The sequence below is a fragment of the Colius striatus genome, chromosome 5 (genome assembly GCF_028858725.1).
Source record: "Colius striatus isolate bColStr4 chromosome 5, bColStr4.1.hap1, whole genome shotgun sequence".
Lineage (NCBI taxonomy): Eukaryota > Metazoa > Chordata > Aves > Coliiformes > Coliidae > Colius > Colius striatus.
Window position 1 is genome coordinate 7,232,097 of NC_084763.1, and position 27,459 is coordinate 7,259,555.

The 27,459-nt window shown below is 38.9% G+C and overlaps 1 protein-coding gene across 4 annotated transcripts in view; it reads right to left on the reverse strand.

Moving 5' to 3' along the window:
- The window catches only part of DNAJC13 (DnaJ heat shock protein family (Hsp40) member C13), a 55,250-nt gene that overhangs the window by 23,543 nt on the left and 4,248 nt on the right, over window positions 1-27,459 (reverse strand). For 2 of the 4 annotated variants that reach the window (XM_061997324.1, XM_061997327.1), the window contains exons 2-29: window positions 24,854-24,934; window positions 20,785-20,860; window positions 20,148-20,297; window positions 19,235-19,276; window positions 17,951-18,151; window positions 16,687-16,893; window positions 16,509-16,604; window positions 16,061-16,152; window positions 15,092-15,258; window positions 14,916-14,995; window positions 14,667-14,836; window positions 13,738-13,837; window positions 13,391-13,498; window positions 12,749-12,904; window positions 11,960-12,016; window positions 10,553-10,674; window positions 9,311-9,386; window positions 8,237-8,332; window positions 7,943-8,086; window positions 6,803-6,817; window positions 6,223-6,305; window positions 4,887-5,040; window positions 2,618-2,721; window positions 2,383-2,542; window positions 1,353-1,415; window positions 952-1,053; window positions 697-801; window positions 185-387 (exon numbers count right to left, since the gene is read on the reverse strand). In XM_061997324.1, the coding sequence (XP_061853308.1) occupies window positions 185-387; window positions 697-801; window positions 952-1,053; window positions 1,353-1,415; window positions 2,383-2,542; window positions 2,618-2,721; window positions 4,887-5,040; window positions 6,223-6,305; window positions 6,803-6,817; window positions 7,943-8,086; window positions 8,237-8,332; window positions 9,311-9,386; window positions 10,553-10,674; window positions 11,960-12,016; window positions 12,749-12,904; window positions 13,391-13,498; window positions 13,738-13,837; window positions 14,667-14,836; window positions 14,916-14,995; window positions 15,092-15,258; window positions 16,061-16,152; window positions 16,509-16,604; window positions 16,687-16,893; window positions 17,951-18,151; window positions 19,235-19,276; window positions 20,148-20,297; window positions 20,785-20,860; window positions 24,854-24,921 (3,197 nt within the window). In that variant the 5' untranslated portion in view covers window positions 24,922-24,934. The remainder of the gene's footprint in view (window positions 1-184; window positions 388-696; window positions 802-951; window positions 1,054-1,352; window positions 1,416-2,382; window positions 2,543-2,617; window positions 2,722-4,886; window positions 5,041-6,222; window positions 6,306-6,802; window positions 6,818-7,942; window positions 8,087-8,236; window positions 8,333-9,310; window positions 9,387-10,552; window positions 10,675-11,959; window positions 12,017-12,748; window positions 12,905-13,390; window positions 13,499-13,737; window positions 13,838-14,666; window positions 14,837-14,915; window positions 14,996-15,091; window positions 15,259-16,060; window positions 16,153-16,508; window positions 16,605-16,686; window positions 16,894-17,950; window positions 18,152-19,234; window positions 19,277-20,147; window positions 20,298-20,784; window positions 20,861-24,853; window positions 24,935-27,459) is intronic. The other 2 variants (XM_061997326.1, XM_061997325.1) reach the window with 2 other exon arrangements.

Genomic DNA, 27,459 nt, shown 5'->3' on the forward strand with positions numbered 1-27,459 from the left:
TTCACAATATCAGTACTGTACCAACTCTCTATTTGCCCACAGAATTAATTACTACTACATAAAAGGCTCTTTAATACAGTTCATCAGTGTACTACTTGGTTTCTAAGAAAAGCTTTAAGACAGAACTACGAATTTATGCATCTGCCACAGAAGTTAATCTCTTCTGCTGAAAATGAGTGTTTACCTGCTGGGAAAATATCCACACATTGTGATGAGCATGTTGAGTACAAGCGTGGCAAGGTCAGTCTCATTCAACACAGCCTGGCCACTGGCAAGCAAGCACCACTTCAGCTGGGGGATCACCTGCAATGGTCGCCAGCCATCCATACCTTGAGCCCAGCAACGTGTTTTTGAAGTCAGCTTTCCACTGTCCCATAGTTCCTGCATCTATCGCAAGATTAGAGATGAATTGAGTTGACTGAGCATTCAGAGCTACCTTTGCTCCCAAACACTCGTTTAAAAAACTCGTCTTGAACTGCTGTATGGCAGAATACTACAGTTGCACAAAATTCCAACTTTGTCAGGAAATGTGAAGTAATATCTGACAGATTAATGGCAGCTTAATTGGGGCAGGGAGGGGTAAGGCAATCTTAAGGCTGTGGCTATAGTTCTTGGCTTACAGTTGCTTACAGTTTTCCCTCACTCTTTGAAACACATTCATGGAAATAACTTGTCAGATTTGAAGCTGACAGGTACCTCCTGAAAGCTGTAAGGACCACTTCTTTCTTTGTCAGCATTGCCAAAGTACCATTCTTTCTCGCTGTCCCTCTTCATATCAGGTGCTGCCTCAATCACATTGCTCTGGAAGGAGATGTTTGTAAGATTAGCTTTAGCTTCAGTGCAAATATCACATTGCTACAAGAAATCTGAAATGGACATTGATTTCTGTTTTTTTAAGAATTGTTCTTTTAGCCAGCAATGTACAACTAGGAAGACACAAAGGCCACATACCTGCAGAGGGACTGTAGCTCTGCTTGTGTGAAGATGTGCCAGAGTAAGCAGATCTACAAGGATTCTGATGCCGTTTGAATCCATGAGGTCCTTCACATTTTTCTGTAAGAGTTATAACAAGTACTGAACCATTTTATTCAAGCAATAAAAGACCATGAGAAAAGTAAAATCATTCTCTAAAGTGACCAGGATGGCACAATCATCACAACATCTACACATTTCCTTCAGCTTTCTCACCAGTAAATAACTACCCCATCCCAGAAAGCTGTTATCAAACATTGTTCTAAGACTTACAAGAGACTTGAATTTTTGCTCAAGTCAACCCTGAAAAGACTACTTCAGATCATTTTATGCAGCTGAAAGGTAAGTGAACTACTGTTAAGTGTACATGTCCACCTTACCTTATTAAGGATCAGCTTGTTGAGAAACAGTATCAATCTGTCCCGCTCAAGCCTGTCTGTGCACTGTTGCAGCAGAAGAGAACAAATTAGTATTTGACAGCACATATAAGAAGTTATCTTCAAAAGTCAACTCAGTTGCCACCTGCAAAGACCCATTTATATTTTTCATACCCAGGATAAAACTGATGACTATCTGTTTACAGGCACAGCTAACACACATAGTTTTCTGGCTCTCCACCATCCCTCACTGTTCTGGGTCTGACACTCAAACCCACTTTTCTGCTAAGTCTGTTGTTCCAAAAGGATGGTGTTTGGTTTCTCCAATGAAACAGTTAACACAAATATAAGGGAAAAAGAATGCTTTCAGCTAGCAAACAGCATGGGTCTTTGATATTACATCTCTGATGAGACTAAGACTCAAGGCAAAATAACTGTACCAATGCAACAGCCCAATCTAAAACCCACACTGATGTTAGCAAAGAACCCTCTCTTCAGACTGCATGGAAATATGTTTTTGCAAGCTACATCAGTTGTCAGACATAAAACTTCACAGATATACTTAATAGGCAAAGTAGTTACCACAAAAAATTTAATCCATCACATGTGCCCATCTGAGGCTACCACTTCATTAGCTCTGGGGCTGTTGCTCCTACTCCTGAAAATAACATGTCACGGAACAAGGTTCTCCTCCTAAAAAAGCTTATGCATTTTCCAAAAGCAAGCACAAGATTTATATAACACAAAGCTCCTTCACAAGATTTCTGTACAGCCTGAAAACCTGATATCTGCATTTTGTTGGCCTTAACAAGAGTCTAGTTTGAAGTATCTTTATGATCAGCAGTTTTTTCAGTGAAACTGCAACTGAATCAAGGGGAGACAGTAGGAACACTTGACGACACCATGAAAGGAAGTCTCCGTGCTGCAGCTTCATGTTTGGTAAAACCAAAACCTGGGTTTCTCAGCAATCTGAAAGAGCTGAACATATGCTGGATATTACCTGCCACACCAAGTAACCTCAAATAATTCTCACCCTCTCTAACATCCCAACGATGTACTTTGTGTCAGAAAAGGGTCCTATTTCTTCATGACACCTTCCATAAACAATGGCCAATGCTTGCAGACACAAGCATTTCATATTCACTTTTGGAGTGAGCAAGAAACGATGGTACAGTTCATTGAAGAATTCATATCTAAGAGAGAGATGAGATTTTAGCAAGGAAAAACAAAGACCTTGGGAAAGAGACAGAATTTTAATAATGTCTCACGATTTTTTGATTGCTCCACTCTCTTCAGTTTCATCTTCTTCCAGCAGCAATCTTAGATAATAATCCCCTATTTTTATTTCTTCAGAAAGGCAGTCATATTTTACCTGCAACACAGAGCAAGTTACTTAACAGCAAATATAATTTCTCCTTCATTAAATTTTTGCTTGCATAATAATACTGTACTTGCTCATACCCATAAACTCAACAAGGTTAGCAAAGCCTCCTACAGCCTGAGGAAGACTGAAATCAACAAGTTTGCTGGCAAAGAAATGGATCTATAGAATCTATGTCATACACTAGTGTTCTCCCCAGAAAAAAAAGGTTGCCTCATCTTAAGGAAATTCCAGCTTCCAGCCTTTAAGCAACTTGTTTCTACTATCAGCTGGCTTTATTAACTAAACTTGGATAACATGTGATGTATTCGGTGACTCGAGCTTTACAAAGTTGTTACTCCACTGCAAAGTATTAACTCTGTTACTACAAGTATGAAATACAAGGATGACTTCATTACTAGTTCTACTTGCTATTAAGCTGGGTAATAAAAGCCTAGGGGCACCAGTATATACACCAATAAGCTGAAGTGAATTTGCACAGTAAGAGGCACCATTAGCTTCAGATCAACTGCATTAAATTTAACCATATGCTAAGTGGTTTTGAGCATTTGGCAAGCACTTCATTTGTAGGCATCTCTAACTTACCACAAAAGCCACTCTCCACAGATCTTTTTCTTATCTATAGTTCACGGGCCACTGTTGAGATGCCACAAAGTTATCTACAGATTTGACCACAGCACATGGTACAAAGAAGCTGCACTAACTGGTACACTTACAGAGCAATCTCAAGCCCTCATTCTCCCTTGACAAAGTGACAGGCTCCACAGCTGGCAGAGAAGTCTTTGTCAGCACTGTGCAGTTAGTTCAAGTACTTAATGCACAGTCCAGTACAGCATTCATTTAAAATACTTAGAAGCACATCTCAGACAGCATCTGTTCAAAGATTATGTTACACAATCCCCTCAAGCCAGTCCCAAAGTATCCTAGGCTGTAACTGCAGGAACACTAGGGGCACATTCTAGCAGCATAAGCTACATAAGAGCATAAACTGGGAAGTCTGTGGTAGTACTTTGCAGAATCAGAAGTAGAGATGTGAAGAGTACACAGAATCAGAGTTGGCACAACAGACACTGTGGCATCCAGAAGACCCCCACTCTAAGGAAACTTGAAAAGCTAAATGTCAATGCAAAAGAACACTAAACCAAACCTAAACTTAGCTTAGCTATTTACTGCATCAAGGTAAGAAGTAATCTGTAGTGTGCGATAAGGATAAGTTACATGCATGAAATAGTCCTTTCTTCTAAAGCCTGATGTCTTAATGCCTGATGACTACTGTGGCAGATCAGAAAGAACTGCAACTGAGAATCCCTGAAAAGCAGCAGTTTACTCTGGTTTCACTAGTAGTCCTGTGCTTCAATTTCAAATAGAAAGCTGTGCTGTGACAAGGATGGCATTGGGAATATCTAAGAATATCTTACAGTTGAATTCAAGTTGGTCTTGCTTTGTGTTAGCATTACAGATGAAAAAACTGTGTGGAACCATAATAATACTGGAGATAAGAGCAGAGTATAGGAAATGTTTATTAGCCCATTACTTGAAAGCATAGTGCAAGTTGTTTTGAGGAAGCCAGTTAGGACCACATCAATTGCTTCACAGAAGCCTAAAGGGCTCTTGACTTTCGGTACTGTTGTTCCTAGAATATGAAAAACCAGTATCCCCAATCTGTAATTTAGAGAGCAGAAAGGTTTTAGCTACATAACCTCGTTTGGCAGCCCAGTATTTGACAGCTCAAGGATCACTGACACGTGATGGAAATGAAGACAAGGAACTTGCTATAAGAAATGACTTCAGAAACTACCCAAAACAAGTCTTATGGAGCACATTCAAGAAAAATGACTTATCTTTACAACAATATAATACTACCTTTCCTCTTTTAGTCTTGACACAACAATACATGACACGTTCTGATCAATGTTTCATCCCTACAGTGCCATTTCTCAGGCTGAAGAGGTTTCAGTTGTGCAGAGTGACACTGAACAACAGTACCTGGCCAGAGCCTCAAGCCTTAGCAGTTTATTCCATAACACCAAAGGAATTCTAGCTTGCAGACAAGAATTGTCAACACATGACTCACACAAGTAGTTAGAGACAAAAAAAGAGACATTTTAAGTAGGCATATTTTACACATACAGTTTCTCCCACAGCGGGAGATTTACCTCAAACTCCTGATGGTTCCATGAGATAACATTAGCACTACCGAGTTCTCTGTCAATATTAAATGCTCTCATCTCAGACTCAAGGGTATCTCTCAGTTCTTCCCGTGTTTTGAAGTTCCAAATCAAGTTTGATCTAGCATGATCCTGAAGAAATCTAAGGAAGAAGTTACATAGTTTAAACCCCTCAAACATTATCTGAAAAGGCAGACCAGATTCAGCTGGCAAGCTAGAGAATATTAGCATTAGTGGACCTTAATTAGAAGTCAGAGTAGCAGTCTCTAGTTTGTTATAATCATTCGAGTTGTTCACTTGTATAATGTTCTCATACTCATAGAAGTCAGCATAGACTAAAGAATGCCTCCTGTTATCCCTTTTGGCTCAGTTTCATATCTTGATATGTCTTGCAAACTCTTTGCCATATCTACCAGTGATGGCTACAAGTGAAAATGAACACAGGGCAGCATTTATGAACATACCTGGTGTGTGGTTGGGGGTTTTTGACAAGAAAAAAGAAGTTCATGCAGGAAGACAGAAATTAATGTCAAATGTCACAAGAGAGTTAGTGTTCATTCTTTGGTGGCAGTGAAACAACAGCCTTTGGATCCAGAAACTGGCCGAGAGCAATACTTGAACACTCAAAGTTTAGTAGGAGTATGGAAATCCTCCTCTCGTGCAACACTTGTGCAGAACAGGCTGTATTTGACCTTTAAGTACTGAATCAAATAGTTGACAAAATTTCCCCAAGCTTGCTGTCACAGTTTGTTGAACAGTCAAGCTTTTTAGTCATACATTATCCCTTGTCAAAGAAAAGTGACAACCTCTTTTTTCAGATGGAGTTCTCTCCATTCTGAATTTTCAGTTGTAAGAATTCACAGGTAATAAAGATTTATTTAGGACTTGTGGCAGTACTTGAAATCCCGTATCTTTGCGTTTTCTCTTTGCCTTTAGCTCATTTTTATTCCAATTCAAGTTAAAATACCTTGAGTAGCTTACAAGTTGATGTAAACACACTACGATGCTTTTCAGTGCTACTTTGCTTAGCCTTCAATACCATGCAGTTTGTTGCTCACTCTTCCTTTTGATTCAATGGGGAAAAAAAAAGGATGTAGTTTGCTAACTTTTGAGAAGCTTTCCAAATTCTCCCCTTTCCTAAACACAAGCTAAATTCCCTCTCAGCATACATTAGAACTTCATTGTTCCCAAGTTCTTGTTATGAAGCACTTGCACAGTCTCAAGGAAGCAGAATTGGAATCAAGCCACAGCAATTCAGAAGATAGTGTCAAAAATGCCCAGTCAGGTAGCATCAGAGGCCACCATATTAATCCTACTCTCTTACCTGTAATAGAAAAGATCCCAGTTTGCTTCTATTTTTATTCTTTGGCGTCGTTTCCTTAATATCACAGGCTTTTGAATAATGTTCTGCAAGAGAAAGAATTCAGAAGTTAGGAACAGATACTCCCCAGTTCTCCTTTTTAAAATAAAAAGCTGGAGGTTTTATCCCTTCAAAAGCCACACTAAGTTAAGTCTCATTAATAAGGTTTTCTTTTCTAGTAAGTAGCAATAACAGACTTTCACGAAGGTTATTTACGTCAAGTTAAATCATGCCAGAGAAACTTTCAGCTGTTAAGTCATTCATTTAGAAGTTACCCCTGAGAAAGGCTTAGATCCCATCACCATAAGCACTCAGCTCCAAAGCTGGTGGAGGGGAAAACCCATAACAAGAATGCTTTGCTCTTGAAAGGAAATAACTAGAGTAAGTTGAAGAAATAAGTCATGAACCTGACTTGGCCACTGAAAGCTTCCCTAGTTTGATCAAGCATGAAATCAGTGTTATACTCTACATGAGGTACCACATGCAAGCAGAAGTCTGAGTGACATAATCCACACAAGTGGCAGAGACTCACACACAGACTCACCATATTGTTTCTGTCCTGATTGTGATGGTTAGGTTGAAAGAAAAAGAAAAGGTACATTTAACAAGCCACAGCCACTGAAGTAATTCAAATTGGTAATACCAAGCTTGCTACTACTCTTTCTCCAAGCTACACTTGCACACATTTACTGTGGAATTAAACAGCTCAGAACTCCAGATAAAAAAAATGACTGTTAAAATTCAGTATCTAGACAAGATGTTTCAAGTGTAATTTGCCCTTCCACCACTGTTTTTCACATTTCTCCATTAATATTTGTTTTGAATCTAATTCATCATTAATCCAGAAATATTACCTGTCAAAATTCTGCACCACAGGCTACATCAAACTTGAGCAACATTCTATCAAGGTAAAGTTTTCCTAAGTGAAAGCTTGTTGTTACATCAGATCAAGTGTGAAGACAGGTATTTTCATTACTCTGCATTGCATCACTCTCTTCACCCTTCCTTGAATATTTAATAGTTTGCTTCATTTCCAGAATGAATAAAAACAACTTTTAGTCTCCCGACTAAGCTTTAGGGAAATGCTTCATCATTCAAAGAGTTTGTCATACAGAACAAGACAATAAAATTAAAGGTAAAAGGAGATCAATAGTAAGAACTCAAGCAGTGCTTGAGCTTCCCTCTTATAATATCAGATCAAAACAGTCCCTTATCACTTCAATCTTAACGATGGTTTTATGTAGACTATGTTCAGCACTGAGATACCTACATTCAAGCAGGTTCCATAACTAAAATACCACTAGCATAAAGTACACCATTTTGGTTGCAAAGAACAGTCACAGTTTCTCTCAAATGTACTTTAAAACCTGGTTTTACCACATTTCAAGGACTTTCCTGTTCTCCTACTGCCTTGGAAGAAATACACATAAGCTGCAGTCCAGTTTGATAAGGCTGGCTAAAGCAAGAATAAGCTAAAGCTGAACACATATGCTGAAGGAATCCATTTCTACCCCAAGAAGTGTAATAAGAGGCAGAGATTTTCGTAAAAGAAAGCAGATATATGAAGTTTCTCATATTCCCACACTTCTATTACTGTTAAACTTCCCTGATTCCATGGAAGTTGTAGGTGTTGCTCTCTACATTTAGTCAAGTTGCTGTAACAAAGAGTTTCAAACACTTTTACCTCTTTTTGAGCTATGCCCATTCTATCTCTCCAGTGCATCAAGACTAGATCCACCTTCTCTTTGGCAAATTTTTCAACTTCCTTGGCAGCTTTTCCAGCCAGTCTCTGCCACTCTGGCACTTTGTTAAACTTGCCATACTGATCCTGCAGAATAAATACTATCAGTTATTTGCAGTTGCAGGTCTAGCAACATTTGATTCAGGCCAATGCAACACTCAAGAGTTTGTATTAGACAAATCAGTAAGTCTGTACATTTATACAACGGAGGAGGTTAAGACAGATACATCTACTTACAGTTGCAATTTTTAAGTTATCTCTAACATGCATCCTATCAGCATCTTTTTCAGGAACAGGATCAGCACTGTCGAGGTATGCCAGCAGACCTGGTGGCTAAAGACATTACAAACCCATGTAAACACACACAACAAATCACACTAGCTAACAAGATCATTGTAGAGATTTCAAACCAGAATTTACATTCTACTCTAAAGCAAGTGTATAAAGCTACAGCACCCTTTTGCTTTTGTTAGTGAAATGCCACCATTCTCAACAGACCCATTCAACAGAGGCAAGTAATTTGTTTCAGTACAGCAGAGCTCTTGCCTATATCCCACTTCTTAAAGAATGGGCTGCAGGAAGAAGAGTTGATTCCACAGCAATATTGAGGGGGATGAACACCACAACACTAGTATCCATCCATACCCTGACATGGAATGAATGTTGTGTGACATTAGAGGTGAGAGTCTAATTTGACTAAGCTTTCCAGAAGACAGTGACCAAGATCAGGACAGTTTGCTCTGCCAAAAAAGAAGGAACTGCTATTTGGAGTTTAAAAATTGGTATTTTTCCAGATTTAATAGTTCCTTATGTCATTATTCTTTGAACTACTTTCACTGAAGTAACCTAAGCAAGAATCTTTCATGAGGATGTAGAGGTGAAAGAACATGGGAACTATCAGCCAATACATACATTTAATTATGTGATAAAGCAAACAAAGTGGGACCGGCAAGAAAGCACAGACAGAATTGCTACCTTAATTTCCTACCACCACTAAACATTAGGGGCTATGGTTCATATGTCTCCCACCTTTTCATAAAGAAAAGTAAGTCAGACACCTTATTTTTAAGTTGTGTCATACACCACTTTCTTAGAAGTGGCAGGAAAGTCAGAGAGTACTTTAAGAAGCCAAGATGTTCTGAACTAGCCATCAAATATCCTTTAAGTAGCAGATGTCAGACTGTTATCTCCTGGGCAAGTCTTTCCCCTTGGAGGGGAAAGGGGATGTTTAGCACATAGACTTTAAGTTTTCTAATATTGCAGGCTCTCCAATTTTATTCTTTCCTTATTCCAAATCATATTTTTACTTACCAAAATACGTTTCAACAAGTTCATGGCAGTCTTATTCTCAGCTGTCCAGAGGCCAACCAAATGTCTACTTAACTGCCTGAAAAAGCCATTGGAATTAAAAAACTGTAAGTTAATATTTTAAACAGATTTTTAAAAGCCTCTGAACTGATACCTTTAGCATGCTGGTGAAATGAAGATGAGCAAAAGCTTCGTGCTCTTGAGTGAATAAGAGCACAAAGCATTACATTGTTCTAGTTCAAGTATATGCTTAGCATGCTTTAAAGTGTTGCCTTTCAGAAGTTCCAGTGAAGTTAGTGGAACATCAGCACATGCTTTTTGATCTAGACCTCAAAGGAACACTTGAGCAATAGAGCAGAAACTAATCATGTAATAACTAAGTGTAAGTTTATCCAGGTAATCTTAAAATACAGTTTAAGCTAAGAGCCTAGAAGCCATCAAGAACTGTTAGCTGCTCTACCTGAACCTCTTAATACCAGCTATGGGCTAGGAAAGCCTTTTGGGGAGCCTGCCTTCTACATCAACTCACTCTTTCTGCCAACATTTGTCACTAGGGTTCTACTGCAGTGAGCTGAAGCATTGCTTATTACAAGCAGCTCATCAGCAGCCGCCATAAACAGAACTAGTATGAGGAAAGGTTTCATGCTAGCTCTCTCCAGGATGACAAGTAGTGGCAACAAGTTCAACTTGTCACTACATTGCTTAGCAACATTTTCAGCACTTCAGGAATGTGCAGCTAACACATCTATAATCTTGTATTTCGGTAGAAGTCATTGAATTATCACTCATCCCTCCTCTGAGGCACAGCCTCAGAGCTCATAAGTTCCACTGACTCCAGAATTCAAGGAATGATTTCTGTACGAGGAAGTTTCTCTTAGATGGGATGGGTGATCCTAACTGTATACAAGATGTTCAAAGTGTACACAAGAGGATTTATACAGTTGTGTAATAGAGAATGAGGCTTTTTCTACAAATTCCAGACATTCTACTTGCCTTCTCTCCCTGAATGTTTTTGGAAAAAGGAAAACCAAAATCAAAACTTGAGCTTTTGACAAGTAATTAACACAAGTCCTACTTTGGTTGCAGTCTCAGCTGAAGCTTGCTCTACTTAAACATACCAGTCCCTGAAAAAATACTCTTCTAAAGAACTGCAAATTTTCTTCCCTGACCTTCTGATGCTTCTAATATTAGCTAGGCCATTACTTAAACTTTTTAAAAACGATATATCAAGTGAGACTGACATACCTATTCGTAAGCATCCTCTGATCTGTGCTTACTGTAAACATAGCAGTGTGCAAGTGACGAGGTAAGGCACCTTCACTGAGGGCAAGATCTTGCATTTTGGTAGCAATCTCTTTGTCTCCTTCCTTTGGAAACAGGGCAAGATGATTACTAAAGAAAGAATCTTAGTTAAGCTGCTTTTATCTTAGCCTACAGTTCCAAGGACTTCTTGACCATCAATTACGTCAATTAATATCCAAAAGCTACAGTATGATGGGCTTTAAGTGCAAGTTCTCAACAGCAAGTGATCAAAGTCGTAGTAAAGCCATGGACCAGATAATTGGTACTTAGATCCACAAGGACAGTAACTGGGTAGGACAAGATCCCATCACAGACCATGAGGCTGGTAGTACATTTATAAGTACCATTTTCACACTGCAATTGCAAGTGAGAGTTAAACAAAATAAATGACAGCCACAAGTAATTGCTTGTTGCTTGACTTTGGTCAATAGTAGTCATTTAAGAATAACTGGTGCTGTTCAGTTTAGACAGCCACGTGGATAAGACTGTCACTCAGTTGAGACACATTAGTTGCAATGAAGAAGTAAAAAAAGCTTTAACTATGTTTTTGCTTGTCCATATCCCACAATAGTTTGAATGACAGGAGATGTAACAAACAGCATAGCAACTTTTAGGAACTGTTACCAGGTCTATCAATGGAAGCTTGCAGGTTTGCAATATCTCTATTTCAAGTGTTCAGTCACTTCCATTTCAAGAAAGTACTAGATGCATTTTAGATGCATAAGCCATTTGATATCATGAGGCACTAACTTAAGCCCTGAATTTCAACACAGGAAGTGTCGAGAGTCAGTTAAGCAAGGTCACCCTGCAAAAATCATGAGCAGCCCTTGAGAAGTATGGACTCAATCCATACATCATGTGACATGGAAACTAACCAAGCCAATTCATCTTTTGTTGAAGCAGAAAGAGCAAGAACAGAGACCAACATCACTAGTCCTCTCTGGGACCTGCTAATTCCAGTCACATTCCATCTGGCAATGTATCCCAGGAAATATGGCCTCTCCTCCTGAGAGACCCTCTTTAACATGCAGGAGAAGTCTGGTGGCTCTGAGGTATATGACTGAGCTACGTACAACATTAACGGCCAAATTTTGACTGCAGTATGAGAACATGCAAAGCACTACCTAATGTCCCAACTCACATGCCTTCCAACCCCTTAACTCTAAGATCAAGCAAGTTGCTACACTAAACCACTCACAATTAGGCTGCTGTTGTCTTCCTCACCTTCCCCCTCCCCCCCCAACAAAGGGAAGCTAATACAACAAACTCGTATTGGTAAGCAATTCCACTTCCAAAACAGACAACACATACTTAGTATGCTATCCCAGGTAACACTGTTAAAAGTCTCACCTCTATTATTGCCTTCATTACCAAACCTGCTCCTTTCACAATCGCCATGGAAGGGTGCTAGCACAGAACAGAGATGAAGTAATTACCCGAGTGCCAAATCTGAAGATTACATCTCCCCAGTTTATTTACATTGCTGTTCTACCTCCAGTTCTGGGCCAAAGTTAGTATTTCACCCTTGTAAAAGCCAGTTCCAAGAAAAGTTCCTACACTACACCTTTAAACAAGAATCTCTGCTGCAATTATCAGACAGACTTCTTGGTACTGAGCAGTAGTATATACCAGAGAATCTTGAATAATACTGAGGAAATGGTCTGACAAGCTGACACTAGCCAATAAGCCAAATAATATACTGTTTGTACAGAAAGCAAGCATTGCCTTTTTAACTAAAAGTCCCAGAATTCTTACAGGTTTACTACTGAAGAGGATGTTACTCTTGTTTTGTAACTCTTAACTCTCATTTACCAAAAGAGAAAGACTCTCCAAACAGAGCAACATCTGTGCATATGCTGAATTTAGCTTAATATTTAACTGGTATTTTAAAGTGTTTCTACAAACAAATCTTAGGCATTCTATTCTACAATGATTTGTTATATCACTCACTAGAGAATAACCACCTCAATCTGATAACTGAAGGTGAGTCAGTAGGTAACTAACAATCTCACCAAGGCAGAAAATGTGTAGGCACACTAGCCAGTTAACAGTAAGACAGATTAATGTTTCAAGGGAACAGGTTCATGGTCACTGGCCACCTAAGACCTCTAATAATAACAATAAACTATGAAATCTTACCTGAAAGAGCTTAAATAATGTTCTTCCATTAGATGCCACCATTTCCAACAACATATCAAACTGCTGCCCCTCAGTAGTCTCACTATATGGAGCACACAGGGCAAATGTCAGGAAGTCCAGAAGCGAACTAATTACTAGGGCGCCTGTCCCATGATCCTGGAATTAGGAAGGGAGGTATGTAATACAGATACAGTGATTCTTCCCTGCTCTAGAGTATTCATGCAAGTTTTATTCAGTATTCATGACACTGAAGGTGCTCTTCCCTGCCATGAAACAGTCTATGAACAAAAACTAAGTTTAAAGTACGCCATTACTCTGAGTATGGCAACAGTCTGGTGGCTCCTAGAGCATAATGCATGACTTCATGCAAATTACTTGCTAGTTTTAGTCTCCCTAACTTCCAGTTTACACTGCCATTTCAGTTAAAAGAAACACCCAGTTTCCACATTGAACATGCAAACATCTGTTGCATGATACTTGGGCTCTGCAGCATAGTTCGTTCGCTACATTCTAACCTGTCAAAATCCAAACCTATTTAGGACAAAGAAATACACTAAAAAACTATATTCAAGTATGACAAAAATGTTTTCATTGAAATTAAGAAAGACACTTAAAAGGAGCCATTTCCAAAGTTTCACTCACCACATGGGAATTGAATTTCTCTAGTAGATTCTCTAGGAACTTCTTTGAAGAAAGAAGGGAAGCTTTGTTCAACTGCTCCTGCCTCAAGTCATAGTCATCATGCATGGGCTATAAAAGAAGTATTCACTATGTAGTCACATTTCAACCCTCAGTTATAGTCCAGAAGCCATACTCTGAAGCCATACAAAGCCCATCCCACTTCAAGTTCAGCAGGAAGTCACTGTGCCACAAGTTATTTCATGTTTGAGCACACTGCAAGTTGAAAGCCGGTCCCTATTTCTACATTCTTTCAGTTAACTCAAGTTCACATGTTCCAAAGTGAAAGAATCTTGCAATTTAATACTTACACACATAAGAGCACAAAGCATGTCAATAGAGGCATGGGTTACTCCATCGTTGTTCCTTTTGAGGGCTTTCACAACCTTCACTCCTAATCGTTCTCGAAATCTTTGGAAAGGAAAAGAGAGCCACCAACATTAGAGAGGAAATGCAAATCTTACTTTTAAGATAAAAGTCCATTTGGGGACCAACACTGGCCTGCTCCCATTGCATCTGGCAAGCCAGTACCTGCGTGTTTACATAAACTTGGGAATATTAGTATAGACTTCACTGTTAACAACATGCCAAGACCACGTTCACCAAAAGGGACATATTCCTATAGTTACAGGATAGTTACAGTACAGGACACTATTCACACACAAATAGAACTTTCTACAGGTCTCAGAGTAAGTGCACGTGTTACTCTTCAAATCATTCACTTGCCCCATAGGCCAGAGTCAGAAACATTCCAAACAATTTCTCATGTTCAGAAGAAAATCTGGCCTCCTTATGTCATCCATTTAAGATATGAAATCCAAGCAGCCTTACTGTAGGAGTACAGCTTAGCTTCCCAGCATCACATTCTAGCTTGTGTTGAACTGAAGATAGCCGTGGCATCAACATACTTTAAGAATGAAGAACTGTCTATTTCAAGGACAGATGAAGGTGTCTTTTAGAAGTTTTTCCACTAGGAAAAACATTAAACCATATTTTACTCAGGTAGAGTATTTAGCAAAGGAAGAATCAGCTTTACATACTAATGATCATTTGGGATTCTAAGTTTACACTGAAGTCTGTTGAGAGCCTCATACTACTGGAAACAATTGTGTCTGGAGTCTTCCAGTATTTTCCAGAAGTGAGGCTTAAGTCCAGTTCTCACTTTTAAAAATAAGACACCATCAAAAGCTTAAGAACTGTTTTCATCTACTTTTCAAGCTTGAAGAGACTTCTCACTCACTTTGGAAGCTGAGTAAAGGCAAGGAAGCCTGCTTTTGAAGCCACTAGTCGCCTTACTGCTTGGAATTGGCTTTCAAGTTCTGCATTAGATGCTGCAATATCTCCCTCTTGCGAGAGCAATGCTGTTATGGCATTATTAATGAGTTTCTCCTTGTTTTCTGAGAACAGACCCTGGTTAAGAAACAAGAATTATTAATATCTTTATACATTAACAACACCTTAATAGGATAGGCAGAGGATTTACTCTTACATCTTGTGTAACTGCATGTAGTACCCCACTGTAGGAAATGTTAGCATTGAACCTGAACACAGCATCTGCAAAGTTACCATCTGGAAGATACAACAAAAGTTAAGTGCACAGTACCTGACTGAATATTTGGGTGCTTTAGAGAGCGCTATAAAACCATGCCACAAGCATTAGCTTACTTGGAGGAGCAGCCAAAAACCTCAGATGAAGGCTCTCTACTTCTTCATCTACAGGCATACTGAGTAATCCCCAACGCTGGCCTTTTTGTGTAGAGGTCATCTTCACACAGACATCTCTATTACCAGAAGCTCTCACTCCATCCAACAAGCTAGCCAGGAGTGACTCTCTGGGTTGGGAGAGAGACATACAAATACAATTTAGATCAGAACCAAGCTATATGAAAAACAGAAAAAAAACCCCCTCAACCAAACACAGAATGAAAAGTATAAATCCTTGGAATTTCTTATGAACTGGTGCTATTGGCTGCACCTCTGGAAGAGGTCACTAACTTTCAGTTGTTCCTTTATTCACTGTAAAAACAGAGCTGTCCTGTACTCAGTATAGCCAGCTGCAGTCTTTCAGTAAAGGGATCAACTCTTGATTATCTGTTAATGAGTTACACATATTGCAAGCCAATTCATCCCTGTGCTTACTGCAAAACCTCACTCAGCAGGATTAGACTGCATTACAACTGCAAGTGCAGTCAGGGACTATTCTGTTGGTTGTTTTAAATAGAATCAACTAAGACCATCTCAAGCAGACAGCTCAAAGGGTTTACAGCCTTCACATTCTTGTATCACTTCCATTGTGCTTTCTTGTCTCAGGTATACTGCTTAACCTAGCACAACACACATGGAACAACACTGCCTAGCAGAAACAAGCTATATCTATATCTAGCTATATCTAGCTGTCCAACACCTTACATGTTAATCAGAAAACTTCTGGACATATCTGCTTAGAGTTAGGATGAAGGTAAAGGGGAGAGATTCAGATCTTGTAACAAAAATTGATTTGCAAGTGACAGACCATTAGAATAGCAAGTCTTTGAATTAGTGCTTCCAAGCATCAGAGTTTATGGAAGCTGAAAAAAACAGAAGCACTACAATAGCAACTTGCATTTGAATTTAACCCCCAGGAGCTTCAGTTACCTTTCTGTTGAAGAGTATTTCCGAATTTGTCCTTTGATAAATTCAATGGTAAAAAGCTGGGGGTTTTCAGTGTCACAGACTATTGCAAACACCTAAAAAAAAAAGAGATAAGGGCGGCATTCATGAAGTGGTGTTATTTATCTACTCTGCAAATTAAGGCTATTTTATGTGTAGTACCAAATTCCTACTCTCTTCTTTTACAGCTCCTATTTCATAGAATCACAGAATCATAGAATGGTAGGGCTTGGAAGGGACCTTTAGAGATCAACTAGTCCAACTCCCCTGCAGAAGCAGGGTCACCTAGATCAGGTCGCATAGGAACATGTCCAGGTGGGTCTTGAAGACCTCCAAGGAAGGAGACTCCACAACCCCTCTGGACAGCCTGTTCCACTGCTCCCTCACCCTCACAGTGAAACAGTTTTTTCTTATATTTAAGGTTACCTCTTACCTCGCCTAAAGGTTTCAAAGTTGCGATGTTATAGGTGGCTGGATCCCGCTCAACTAAGCAAGCTTCTGTAAGAGCTAGTATTCTTTTCACAGGTTCCTTAAAAACAAAGAAAGAATGTTAGGTGCTAAGAATTCTCTTTCCTAAAAGGAACCAAGTAAGTTCTGTTTGATACCCTTACCAAGTGTCTAGGTGTTATTTTTTGAACAACAAACTCTGCTAATGACGTCACAGATTCATCGTTGCTGTATTTTCCAAAGCGAAGGTTCAAGTATTGCTCAAATTCTAGGCATTCTTTCCTTATCCGCAGGGAGATACCGATGAAGTTGCCAGCATGCTCTATTGCACTTTTGATAATTTCCTCCCTCTGCTCAGATGCAAAAAGGTGCTGCAAGTTGTGACAAGGAAAAAAAAAACCAACAACAAAAAACAGCTGAAAAATATGGCATGGCTCAAGAAATTGCACTCCCATTAATAATCCTCCACTATAATCTTCCCAGCAGCTGGGCTTGCCTCTGCTAAGTGCATGGTATAACGAGAAGAGGTATTTATTACACAAGAGATCCACTATTATCTTTACATTTGCCTTTCACAAAAAAATCTATAGCAGTTATTCCTAAAGGACACTCTGCTACATACCAGTGTTCCATTAAAGTCAGGGTCTGCGTGACTTGCCTGTCCAGCCTTGGCAACTGACCCTGACAGCCTGGCAGGGGTGAGGGGGCAGAGAACCACAATGGTAGGCTCAGCCCTTCCCTGGAAGAGCTGCTATCTAGTCTGGAAAGGCAAGGCAGAGCAGCTCTAGAGGATCAATTATACATTGCTAGTTTTATCCCAGAGAAAAGCACGCTGCAGTATAAAAGACGTGGAAACATTAGTAGTGATTGAGGTAGCTATATTTACATTAGTCACCATCACTTAATTCCTAAAGAGCCATTTCAGCTGCTTGCTCAGAAACCCTTTTAAGATTTTTGAAACCACTGTTGCACTGCAGTATTTCCCAAGCAAAGCTGATGAGTATCAGATCACAGGTCTAAAAAGGAAGCATCACCACTGATCAATCTATGTCCAAACAGAATCCCTTTATCACTTATGTAGATTAGCAACACCGCCTGTCGCTTCTGTTTAAGGAATATCAGGAAATTCCATGTCTACCTTTTGTTCATATTCACTATCTAAATATAGAGAAATATTTTATGCTCTGTAGTTTTTAATCATGCAATAAGCAAAAAAAAAAAAAAAGTCATACATTGTTCTCAAGTGTTTTAACTAATTTCCTGTGGAAAGGAGGCTTTGAAACCTGTCCACAAGCCCTGAGGGTCCACAGCTGGGTCCCAAAGCTGTGCATACTCAAAGTATGCTCAAATGATGTTGAAACTTCCTTATTAAACAAGCAGCTTAAACATCCTAAGCAGCACACAAAGATGTTTCGGTTTAGTACTCACCAATCTACTAAATCCTCCATAGAGGATACAGAAGCCTCCCTGGTAGCCAGCAATATCAACAAAGCCTTCAATGTTTCTATAGTCATAGGAGCACAGGACTTTATTTGTTGCGGGATCAATTTGGTCAATACCTCCAGGAGTCACTTCCAGAATCACAGGTTTCCTTGTATCACTCCAGTGATGTTTATAGCAGTTGTACCTCTGCAGAGAGAGATACTTTTAGATGTATACACACACTCCTTCACTACATAGTACAGGTTCTTTCTCAATCTAGTAAGCAGCGTGGGAGTAAAGTCAAAAAAGGGATATAATTTCCCTTAATGCTCTTATCTGTGTTAAGGACACTGTGAATCAAAGGAAAGTAGCCGTTGACTGACAAGGAACTCACAGCTTAAACAATGCATTTTGAAGCAAGAAATGCAACCCAGAACAGCCACTCCAAAAGGGATTAAGTTTCTCTTGCTGCGAGAAGGTGGTCTACTCACAGAGCATGTGCACTGTGGTTAGACAAGGACAGCAGCTATTGCACCAGATGCTGTTATGCAGTGAAAACTAAACAAAGGTAAAACTTATCTGCAGCCATATTCTATTACACATAAAGATTTACTCAAAGCAGAAAGTTAGAAGTTTGTTCTAAACTACAGTAAGAGAAAGGGCATCCCTGTATTCCAGCAGTGTTACTATGCTCATCACTGAAGATTTTATTCTATGCAATGCTTTAAGTCACTTTCAGTGCTCTCTTCTGTGACCAGAAGATATAAAACCAAACATGAAGTCCAGCTCTGTACACTGCCTTGCTTATTACTGTAGTACCAAGATTCATTGAACAGCAATACTGTCTTTAACCTGACCTATAGTAAGCCTCCTTGGAAACAAATGTTCCCACAGCAAGTATTCAGGACATTATGCATAAAATTATTTAGAAAGTAAAGTGCTGGAAGCAATAAGTATTGAATAGTGAATCAAACCTTATGTTTCCCTTATTCCTTCTCTCCAAATGAGAACTCCACATAGCAAAGCCCTTTATTCAGCAGTAATATCCAGAGCTTTTAAGTGTACCACCATATGGCTCAGGCTAAGCAGAAAGAACTCAAATACTCTACTGCTCAAAAGGTTCCCAATGCTTTTGAAAAAATTCTAAGTTTTCTCAAAGCAGGACTTCAAATGCAAATTTGCAAGAGCTATTTTAGGTAGTACATGGAGCAGAAACATAACATACACAAAGCAGAAGTCTTTAGGTCAGTTCATTAAGCTGCACACGATCCAGACAAGCCAGACACTTACCCTTCCTGTGATTTTTCCTTCTGAGAAGTCTGTCCTGAATCTCTGTTTTTAAAAAAGGTAACCATGAATGAATGCAAATATGACAGCCAATCTATCCATAAAGTCTAGATTTAAGCTAATCCTGTTTTAAGGGACTCAAACTATGCCTCCTGGAAGGCTCACAATTCCACTGCAGTTTAATATATTCGCTATTTGTAACTTTACTCACTATTTAAGAATCACACATTAGTTGTTGCAACTGATTCTACATCAATTTCATTAACATAATAGCTCAAAAGACAACTTGCTCTCTCCTATTTTTACATAAAGAAAGAAAGCACAGTAAGCTACCACAAATAATAATCACAGAATCACAGAATGGTAGGGGTTGGAAAGGACCTTTAGAGATCATCTAGTCCAACCCCTCTGCAGAAGCAGGTTCATCTAGATCAAATCACACAGGAACATATCCAGGCAGGTCCTGAAGACCTCCAAGGAAGGAGACTCCACAACCCCTCTGGGCAGCCTGTGCCAGGGCTCCCTCACCTCACAGGGATATAGTTTTTTTCTTATATTTAAGTGGAATTTTTTGTGTTCAGTTTCACCCCCTTACTCCTTGTCCTGTTGCTAGCTACTATAGAAAAAAGGGATGTCCCAACCTCCTGACTCCCACCCTTTAGATATTTGTAAATGTTAACAAGATCTCCCCTCAGTCTCCTCTTCTCCAGACTAAACAGCCCCAGTTCCTGCAGTCATTCCTTATATGAAAGATGTTCCATTCCCCTGATCATCTTGCGCTGGACTCTCTCCAGAAGTTCTCTGTCCCTCTTGAGTTGAAGAGCCCAGAACTGGACACAGGACTCCAGATGAGGCCTCACCAGGGCAGGTGATAACCCAGTACTTATTGCATGCTTGAAGAAAAACAAAGTCTTACCAGTGCCTCTGTAAGGAGTTCTGTTCTGTGCTCTGTGGAAAACTTGAGAGTTTCGGACTTTTTTCCACTCCCTTTGCGAAAAGTGAGACTAAATTCTGTTCCTTGTCCTTTTCCAACAGGAGAAACACTACAGATATCTCCATAAGGCCACTAGAAAATTGAAAGTAATTAGGTTATCCTGTTAGTAATTTTAAAGCTGCATTTCCTCCAATCAAAACCCCTTAGTATCTGTAACAACTGAGTTGCTGTAATGAGACAAAAACTGGCACGCTACATGAGAGTTTCAGCTTGGGCTTTATATGTGACATTCTGCAAAGTAAGTAAGTGTCCTGACTCCCTTCAGGGACACAGGCTTACAGTGATCAAACTTATCCCAGTTCATTCAGAACAGCACACTCAAAAGCAAACTACTACTTACTGGCCAGTAAGGATAAATTGCTTAACAAGTACCAAAACCACTGGATATTTGTAGAGTTAGTGAAGGCAACACCAGTTTTCTGGTTTGTGTGCTTTTATAGCAGCTGCCATTCCTTCTAGTTTTGCTGAGATCTTGTCAGACTACACAGTTCCTGAAGTGTCACTGTTTGCTCTGGATAGTAAGCACAAGTCAGATATCAAATTCAAAAATTATAGTTACCTGATTTGTAACTTCTAGCGTGTTGGGATTATATGTGGTGATGGCATGGGTTCCAACTGAAAAGACTCGCTTATACCTAGGACACAGAGGAGCGTTAGTGTCTCCAGAAGTCACAGAAAAACCCTGATGAACTGCAAATATATACATAATAGAAACATAATACAAGTCACTGTTAAGAAATGGATGTGGAGCATTCTGTGTGGTTAGTTTGCAGTTTATCCTTATAATGTGTTACACTCCTCTGTTCTCTACATATACCTCCATAGAGAGGACATACAAGTTAATATCTTTTCCTACATTACTGGCCAAATCAGGACAAAAGACTCTTGAAACTTGCACTGGAAGGATGAGAATAAATTCTAAAAAGACTACACAGATAGGGAATAAAAAAATATACCTGCAATACTCTAAGCTCCAAACAAAGTCTTATCTCAGATAACAGATGTAACATGAAATAATCCAGTTTACTCACAATAAGTCACAATATTGTAACAATATTGTCACAATATTGTAACAAATCAAAGTGTTCCTATGGCCAAACCTATTTTCTTCACCTTGGGGAAAATTAAGACTACTAAACACAGAAAGACTCAGATCACTGCAGCTACAGTTCAATATGCAGCCAGCCATTGTACATTGATACCACAGATATTGTAACTGCCACAGTCCTTAAAGAACAGCTGTAGCAAGATAGTTGCTTACATCTCAGGCGTATCAGAAACAAGCAGCAGTGAGCTAAAGCCTAAAAATTCAGATGCATCAAGAGCAAAATGGAAGCTTTACCATGCTTTCATTTCCTAAACATCTTCAGAGCATACCCTGAACTCTTTACATAAATAGAGAATATTTACATATTTCTGAAGCAGAAAGTTTTGCAACAAAAATAACCAGAGTTTGAAACAGTAGATTAAGCCCTTACTATTCCACAAACTTCTTCTTCTAGGGTACTTCTATCTGGAAGCAGTTCTGCTCAGAAAGCCAAGCCAAACCTGAACCAAAGCTAGTTCTAGTAACTATTCTCTGACCAAAGAAACAGGGTCTGAACATGAATGTCTTTCTAGAACTTGGATCAAATTAAAATACTTTGGCTACATCGACTCATTGTAACAATTTCAGTTTCAATTCTGGGTAAAGTACCGGTTTGCTGTGGAAAGTACAATATTGGATCAACCAAACAGCTGACTAATCTGGATCCCTGCCATACTAGACACTGCAAAAAAAGCAGCTTATTTCTTCTCTTTCTCCCCAGAGTCTTGTGTTGCAATCCCTTCTCTTTCACTTCCAGATCTGCAGCACAAGCAGTTATTTCTGTATAAGGTCAATTCTGCATCAAGTCAAGAAGATACATCCAGAGCTGCTCCCTCATGTTATTTGACCTATCCTCCCTTCTCTCCTAAGAAGAAAGCAAAAAATATCTGACAGGCAAGTTCACAAACTTCACTCCCTACCATTTTCTACTATGATTCAAACAAACTGGTGCAAATTGATGCCATTACTGGCCCATAGGAGTTTATCTAGGAATTGAACTAAGTGCTTATTTTCTTCATAGCTTAGAAAAATCTGTACTATTGAAGTGACTTGCCACCTTAAAGATGTTTCATCTATTTGAAAAACTTGGGTTCCCTCCCCCCGCCATTGTTGAATTTCTCTTAAATAAGATGCAGGTCAAGAGAAGCTCTAGTAATTAAGTAACATTTGAAGTCACTCTGGTTGCTAATAATGAGAGTACATTCAGTCTCTTAAAGAATGCTCCAGTTCTTAGATCATAAGAAAATCCTTTGAGCAAACCAACCGTTTCCTCTCATATAAAACCATATCTACCTGATATGACCTGGTATGATCTACCTATCATATCTTATAAAATCTCTACATGATTTATAAATAAGGCTTGGTTTTGCTGTTTTAAAGAATTTAAACTTATCACAAGTAATAAAGCATTTACTCACTTAACATACTAAAGAGCCCATTTCTTTTCTTCCCTCATGCTCAAGCCAGTACTTCAAGATCTAGGAAGCACATTTATTATCCAGCATTCTCGATATGTGATGTGATGTGATAAGGAGGGCAAGACAGAGCAGTAGACTTGCCAAGTTACTATTTCCTTTATCACCTCTCCCTGACAAATTCAGACACTCCAAGCCTTGTTGCACAAAGAGAAAAGACTCAGAAGTCTACTCTTACACACGAGCAGAATGAGAACGATAAGAATACGATAAGAATACCCTTGTCCACAATTCCACCTTTAAATATGTAGAAAGGTATTTGTACCTTCACATCTTTCAGACTTTACCATTCTCTCTTGAACTACTCTGCAGTACAGTCTAATGCCAGGCTACTTTAAAAGAGATGAATTTGAAGCACATGTCCTCTTCCCAGCAAAAAGGCTATTGCCTGCTCACTAATTTCTTAGAAGCACTGTGGAAGTCAGAAGTTAAACTTTTTTTTTTAATCAGGATGAACCTGATAGACAAGTTTTGTATCACAACACTCAACAGAACGACAATGTTCATTACACAGTTACAGACTCACACTGGAGTATCACCTACTACTAGAAAATACTTCAATTGCTATTCAGCAAAGAACCCATATTCAGCAAAGTGGCAAATCACATGAATAGTCAGTCAAAGTGATCCAGGCTCATTTAGCACTACACATTAAGTTACTCCTTTTGATTATACTGGGAATGTATCACTATGAACTGACTACACTTAGGTATGCAAATAAAAAGCCACATAACCTTCTGCTGCAACAGGAACAAACTACTTGTTAAATACTTCTTTCCTCTTCATTACATGAAAAGTGACATTGAGATTTTAAATTAAGCCTCTGTTTTAGACTTAGTTTGAAGTTCTGTAAGACTTGATTGTTTATCAGGACGCTACCATCAAAGTTCAAGATCATACTACTCCATTTCAACCACTGGCATCAGACTAGACTATTTAACAATTTCTTTCAAGTCAATCAAGAACCATCTCGGTAAAGAGATTTTGCCCTCAGACAGCTGCTCAGTCCACTTTGGACTTTGAACAACCCAGGGCTTCAATTTTTGTTGATAAAAATGCAAGCAGCTCTTTGATTAGACACTGAGCAATATGACAGCTTTTCAAAGCACAACTGAGAAAGATGTGTGGCTGCTGCTCCTTGCAATCCCATTCTCCTTTCCTTACCAGCATTACCAAGATTTGACAGAAAGAAAGAAATCATGAACTACCTACCAGCACATAGCAAAAAAAAAAAGGAAAATAGCAAGTTCAACTTTCTGGTCAAACAACAGAGTCAGACATCAGCTCTCAGTATAATTATTAGGATAAAGTAGTATTCATGCTTCTGAGGTCCAGACAACATATCCTCTTTGTTCTGTTGATGTTTAGAGAGCAAGGAAAAAAACTCCCAGTTCCACAGCACTATCATGTATATGAGAGAGAAAAATGGGCAAGAAAGACCAAAGAAAGTCCTATGAAGCTTCAAAAAGTCTGCACAACAGCTGACTTCCAACACAGCACAACAGACACCAGTTTTAACAATTTAACTGACAGTTTTATTACAAGTTCCCTAGCTTTTGTGGGCAGAAGCATCACCGAAAATTCACTTTTAGATCCAAGACCCTCATTAGAATGAAGTATATTTTTAGCAACAGAAGTCTTGAAATAATCTGTTAGCAGTTTAACAGATAATCTATTACACAACATGTTAAGTATATGGGTGGACTAGTGACCCTTATTTATTACAGTGCGTAAGACACTGCTCCCAAGAACTTGTTCTAAGTTGAAGCATTTCCACTTCAAAATCAGTGCTTTATATAGTAAGTTCAAGAGACTCAGAAACTAGACAGGGGGTCTGTTTCAGAGCTGCATTGAAGTGTAGGAACATGCACAGAGGAAGGCCTAAGACACCAAGACACAATGTTTAAAATCCATCTCCAGTGCCGATGCACTCAGTTCAGAGACTGAGCAGCAGGAGCCTTTAGTTCAATTTTCATCTATCAATACAGGAACTGAGCGGTTTAAATCCAATAACAGAAGTAGAAACGTCACACAAAAAAACCACAAACAAACTTTAGACTACTTACTTTCCCCTCCATGAATGTTTTGTTGTATAGAAACAAGCGAGATCTCTGTTTTCTCTAATTATATTCATTCTGTGCCAAGATCTGAAAACAAAAGAGACATCCTATTAGCACTCATGATTTGTCTTTAAAACCAAAGTTCACTAATCATCAATATGCTTCAATATAAAAAGACTTTTTTTTTAAACACTCAAGTCACAGCTTTGTCATCTCCACACACACACACACAAAATAGTAATACTTTCATTTATCAAACAATTCATGGCCTAAGTTGCACATGGAGTTGAACATGAGGTATTAGTTTCCCCACTGATTTTGTTATACCAGTTACTCTTTAACAGTACCAATGTACAGGAATTTATGCCCTATTTGCCACACTTCTTTTGCTGTAACTTTGTATAGTCAGATTCAATTATCTTCTGTCATCAGCAGAGTGCTTAACTCCTGAAAATTTTATACCAGCAAAACGATTTAAGTACTCTACATCCATAGCTCCAGCTCAACCAGATTCCTACTGCCATTCAAAACAGCAAGGAGAACTGTGGATAGATAGAACAGCTTATTTTGCAGTCTGAGATGGAATCTGAAGTTGAGAAACTTACTTATTAGCCAAGCATTGTGATTAAAGAGCTGACTAAGTACCCTTTCTGTGCTGTAAAAGTTTAAGCAATCCCACCACTAATATCCTGATATGCTTACTTCACACACAAATATCTATTCCCTAACACAACATGTAGGAATTTGGTGACTTTTGCCCACAGCTGCTTGACTGGATCATTGCTTTAGGAGCTGCTAAGTTCTAAGGAATGCTTCTGAACACTAAACACTATCTTCCATAACTGAAACTGATGCATGTGGTGTACTTGGGAACTTGACAAGCCGTCCACTTTACTTCACTTTGGTGTCATTACATATACAAGGCACTTAAGCAGATATCCTAATTCAGTTGCAAGAGTGAAGTTGTCACTCAGTTTACTGCTACAGCACTAGTTTTATTTTCAAATGTGTTAAAACAGGCTTCTCTGCTTTTGGTTACAGACTGGTACTACTTTCAGTTTCACACTATTAATGCAGTGGCATTCCCAGAGCACTACACACTTTAGCTAGTCTGCAAGAATTCATACTCATGACTTGTTTGAAGCAATGCAGAAGTAAATCAGTCCCAGCCAGGACCTCACTGAAAAGTAGACTACAATCTCAGTTATCTTTTTACCTTCACCCAATTCTACTTGATTTAGCAAAGGACGATTTCTCATTTTGAGAAGATGACCTGTAACATCAGCTCACTGCTAATTTCTGCCTTCTACAACTTCAGGCTATTTCCTTTCTGAGCAAAGGCTGTAGCAATTATGTAGTCACGAACAAGAAAAGACTGGATAGCCTGAGTCAAATGAATTTGAGAATTTGTTCCCTCAGGTGAAGGAGCAGCACAATCATCACTACCTACTGAAGAAGCCTTGTGCTACGGCCTCTGGAAAAAAAAGAGAACAGTTGTATTTACATACTTCAATGATTTAAACTTCGAGTCAAAATGTCAACGTTAATATCCCATCAACTTGGGGCAAGTTTCATTCTCCAAAACCAGTTTTTGGAAACAAAACTTTCATGTGGGTAAGATATTCGACAGCATTATTTCCAAAGTTTCCCATTTTGCCCAGTTCAAGAACTATGTTGTATTATTAGTGCCACGGATAAGCATCAAAAGAGTACACTATCCAAACTACACAGTTGTTACCATATAGTAGAACACTTTAGATCTGATAACCTTGTCTGAAAGTTATCTTTCAGAGCAAAGTGCCAGATAATCTCCACACCTCCCTTTTTAATCCATTTTCTTGACATTGACTAATGAATTAGTTAAAATAAAAGGCTTATACAAGACTAGCTCCACTAAGTATGGGATTATAAAATCTATTTATCTGTAATTCCACTTTTGTCAACACAAGACGCTTCTAACCAGCTCTACTAAGTCTCTCAGATCTGAACATGACCTGCTCTACACTTAAAGCGAGATGTTCTCACACTTGCAAACATCTAGTCTTAGTAATATTGAACTTGGAAACATTCATTTATGAACTAACAGTAGCTTTCATTAATGTAATAACAGCTTCTAACATGATTTGGGATATTGATGCATAAAGTACCGAACATGCAGCAGAAGTGACAAATTCACTACACTGCTTTTTGGTTTAGATTAAAACTATTAAAACCCTTAAGCTTTGATGCTTTGCTCACTGTGCTTCTAGACAGTGATTTTAACCACCTCTCGCACTGAGAAGACCAGCATAGAGGCAACGTATGCCAAAATGTAGTAATTAATTATTGTACACATTTTCCTGCAGAACACAAGGCTAACAATAGCCTAGTGTTCTGAGCAGCTATGTTGAAGTCCAGCAATCATTTTTCAGTTATCTTTGGTTCCACACTGAGAGCAAGATGATAGCAAAAAAAGCCATGCCAAAGACAATGACACTTTAGAGGAAACCAAGAGGTTATATTCTGGCAGAATCAGCACAGGAAGTGATGCCACACTACCCACAGTGTAATACATTGGGATTTTAGTACTTAAGATCATATAACAATTGACTTTGCAGAACAAGTTTGGTTTT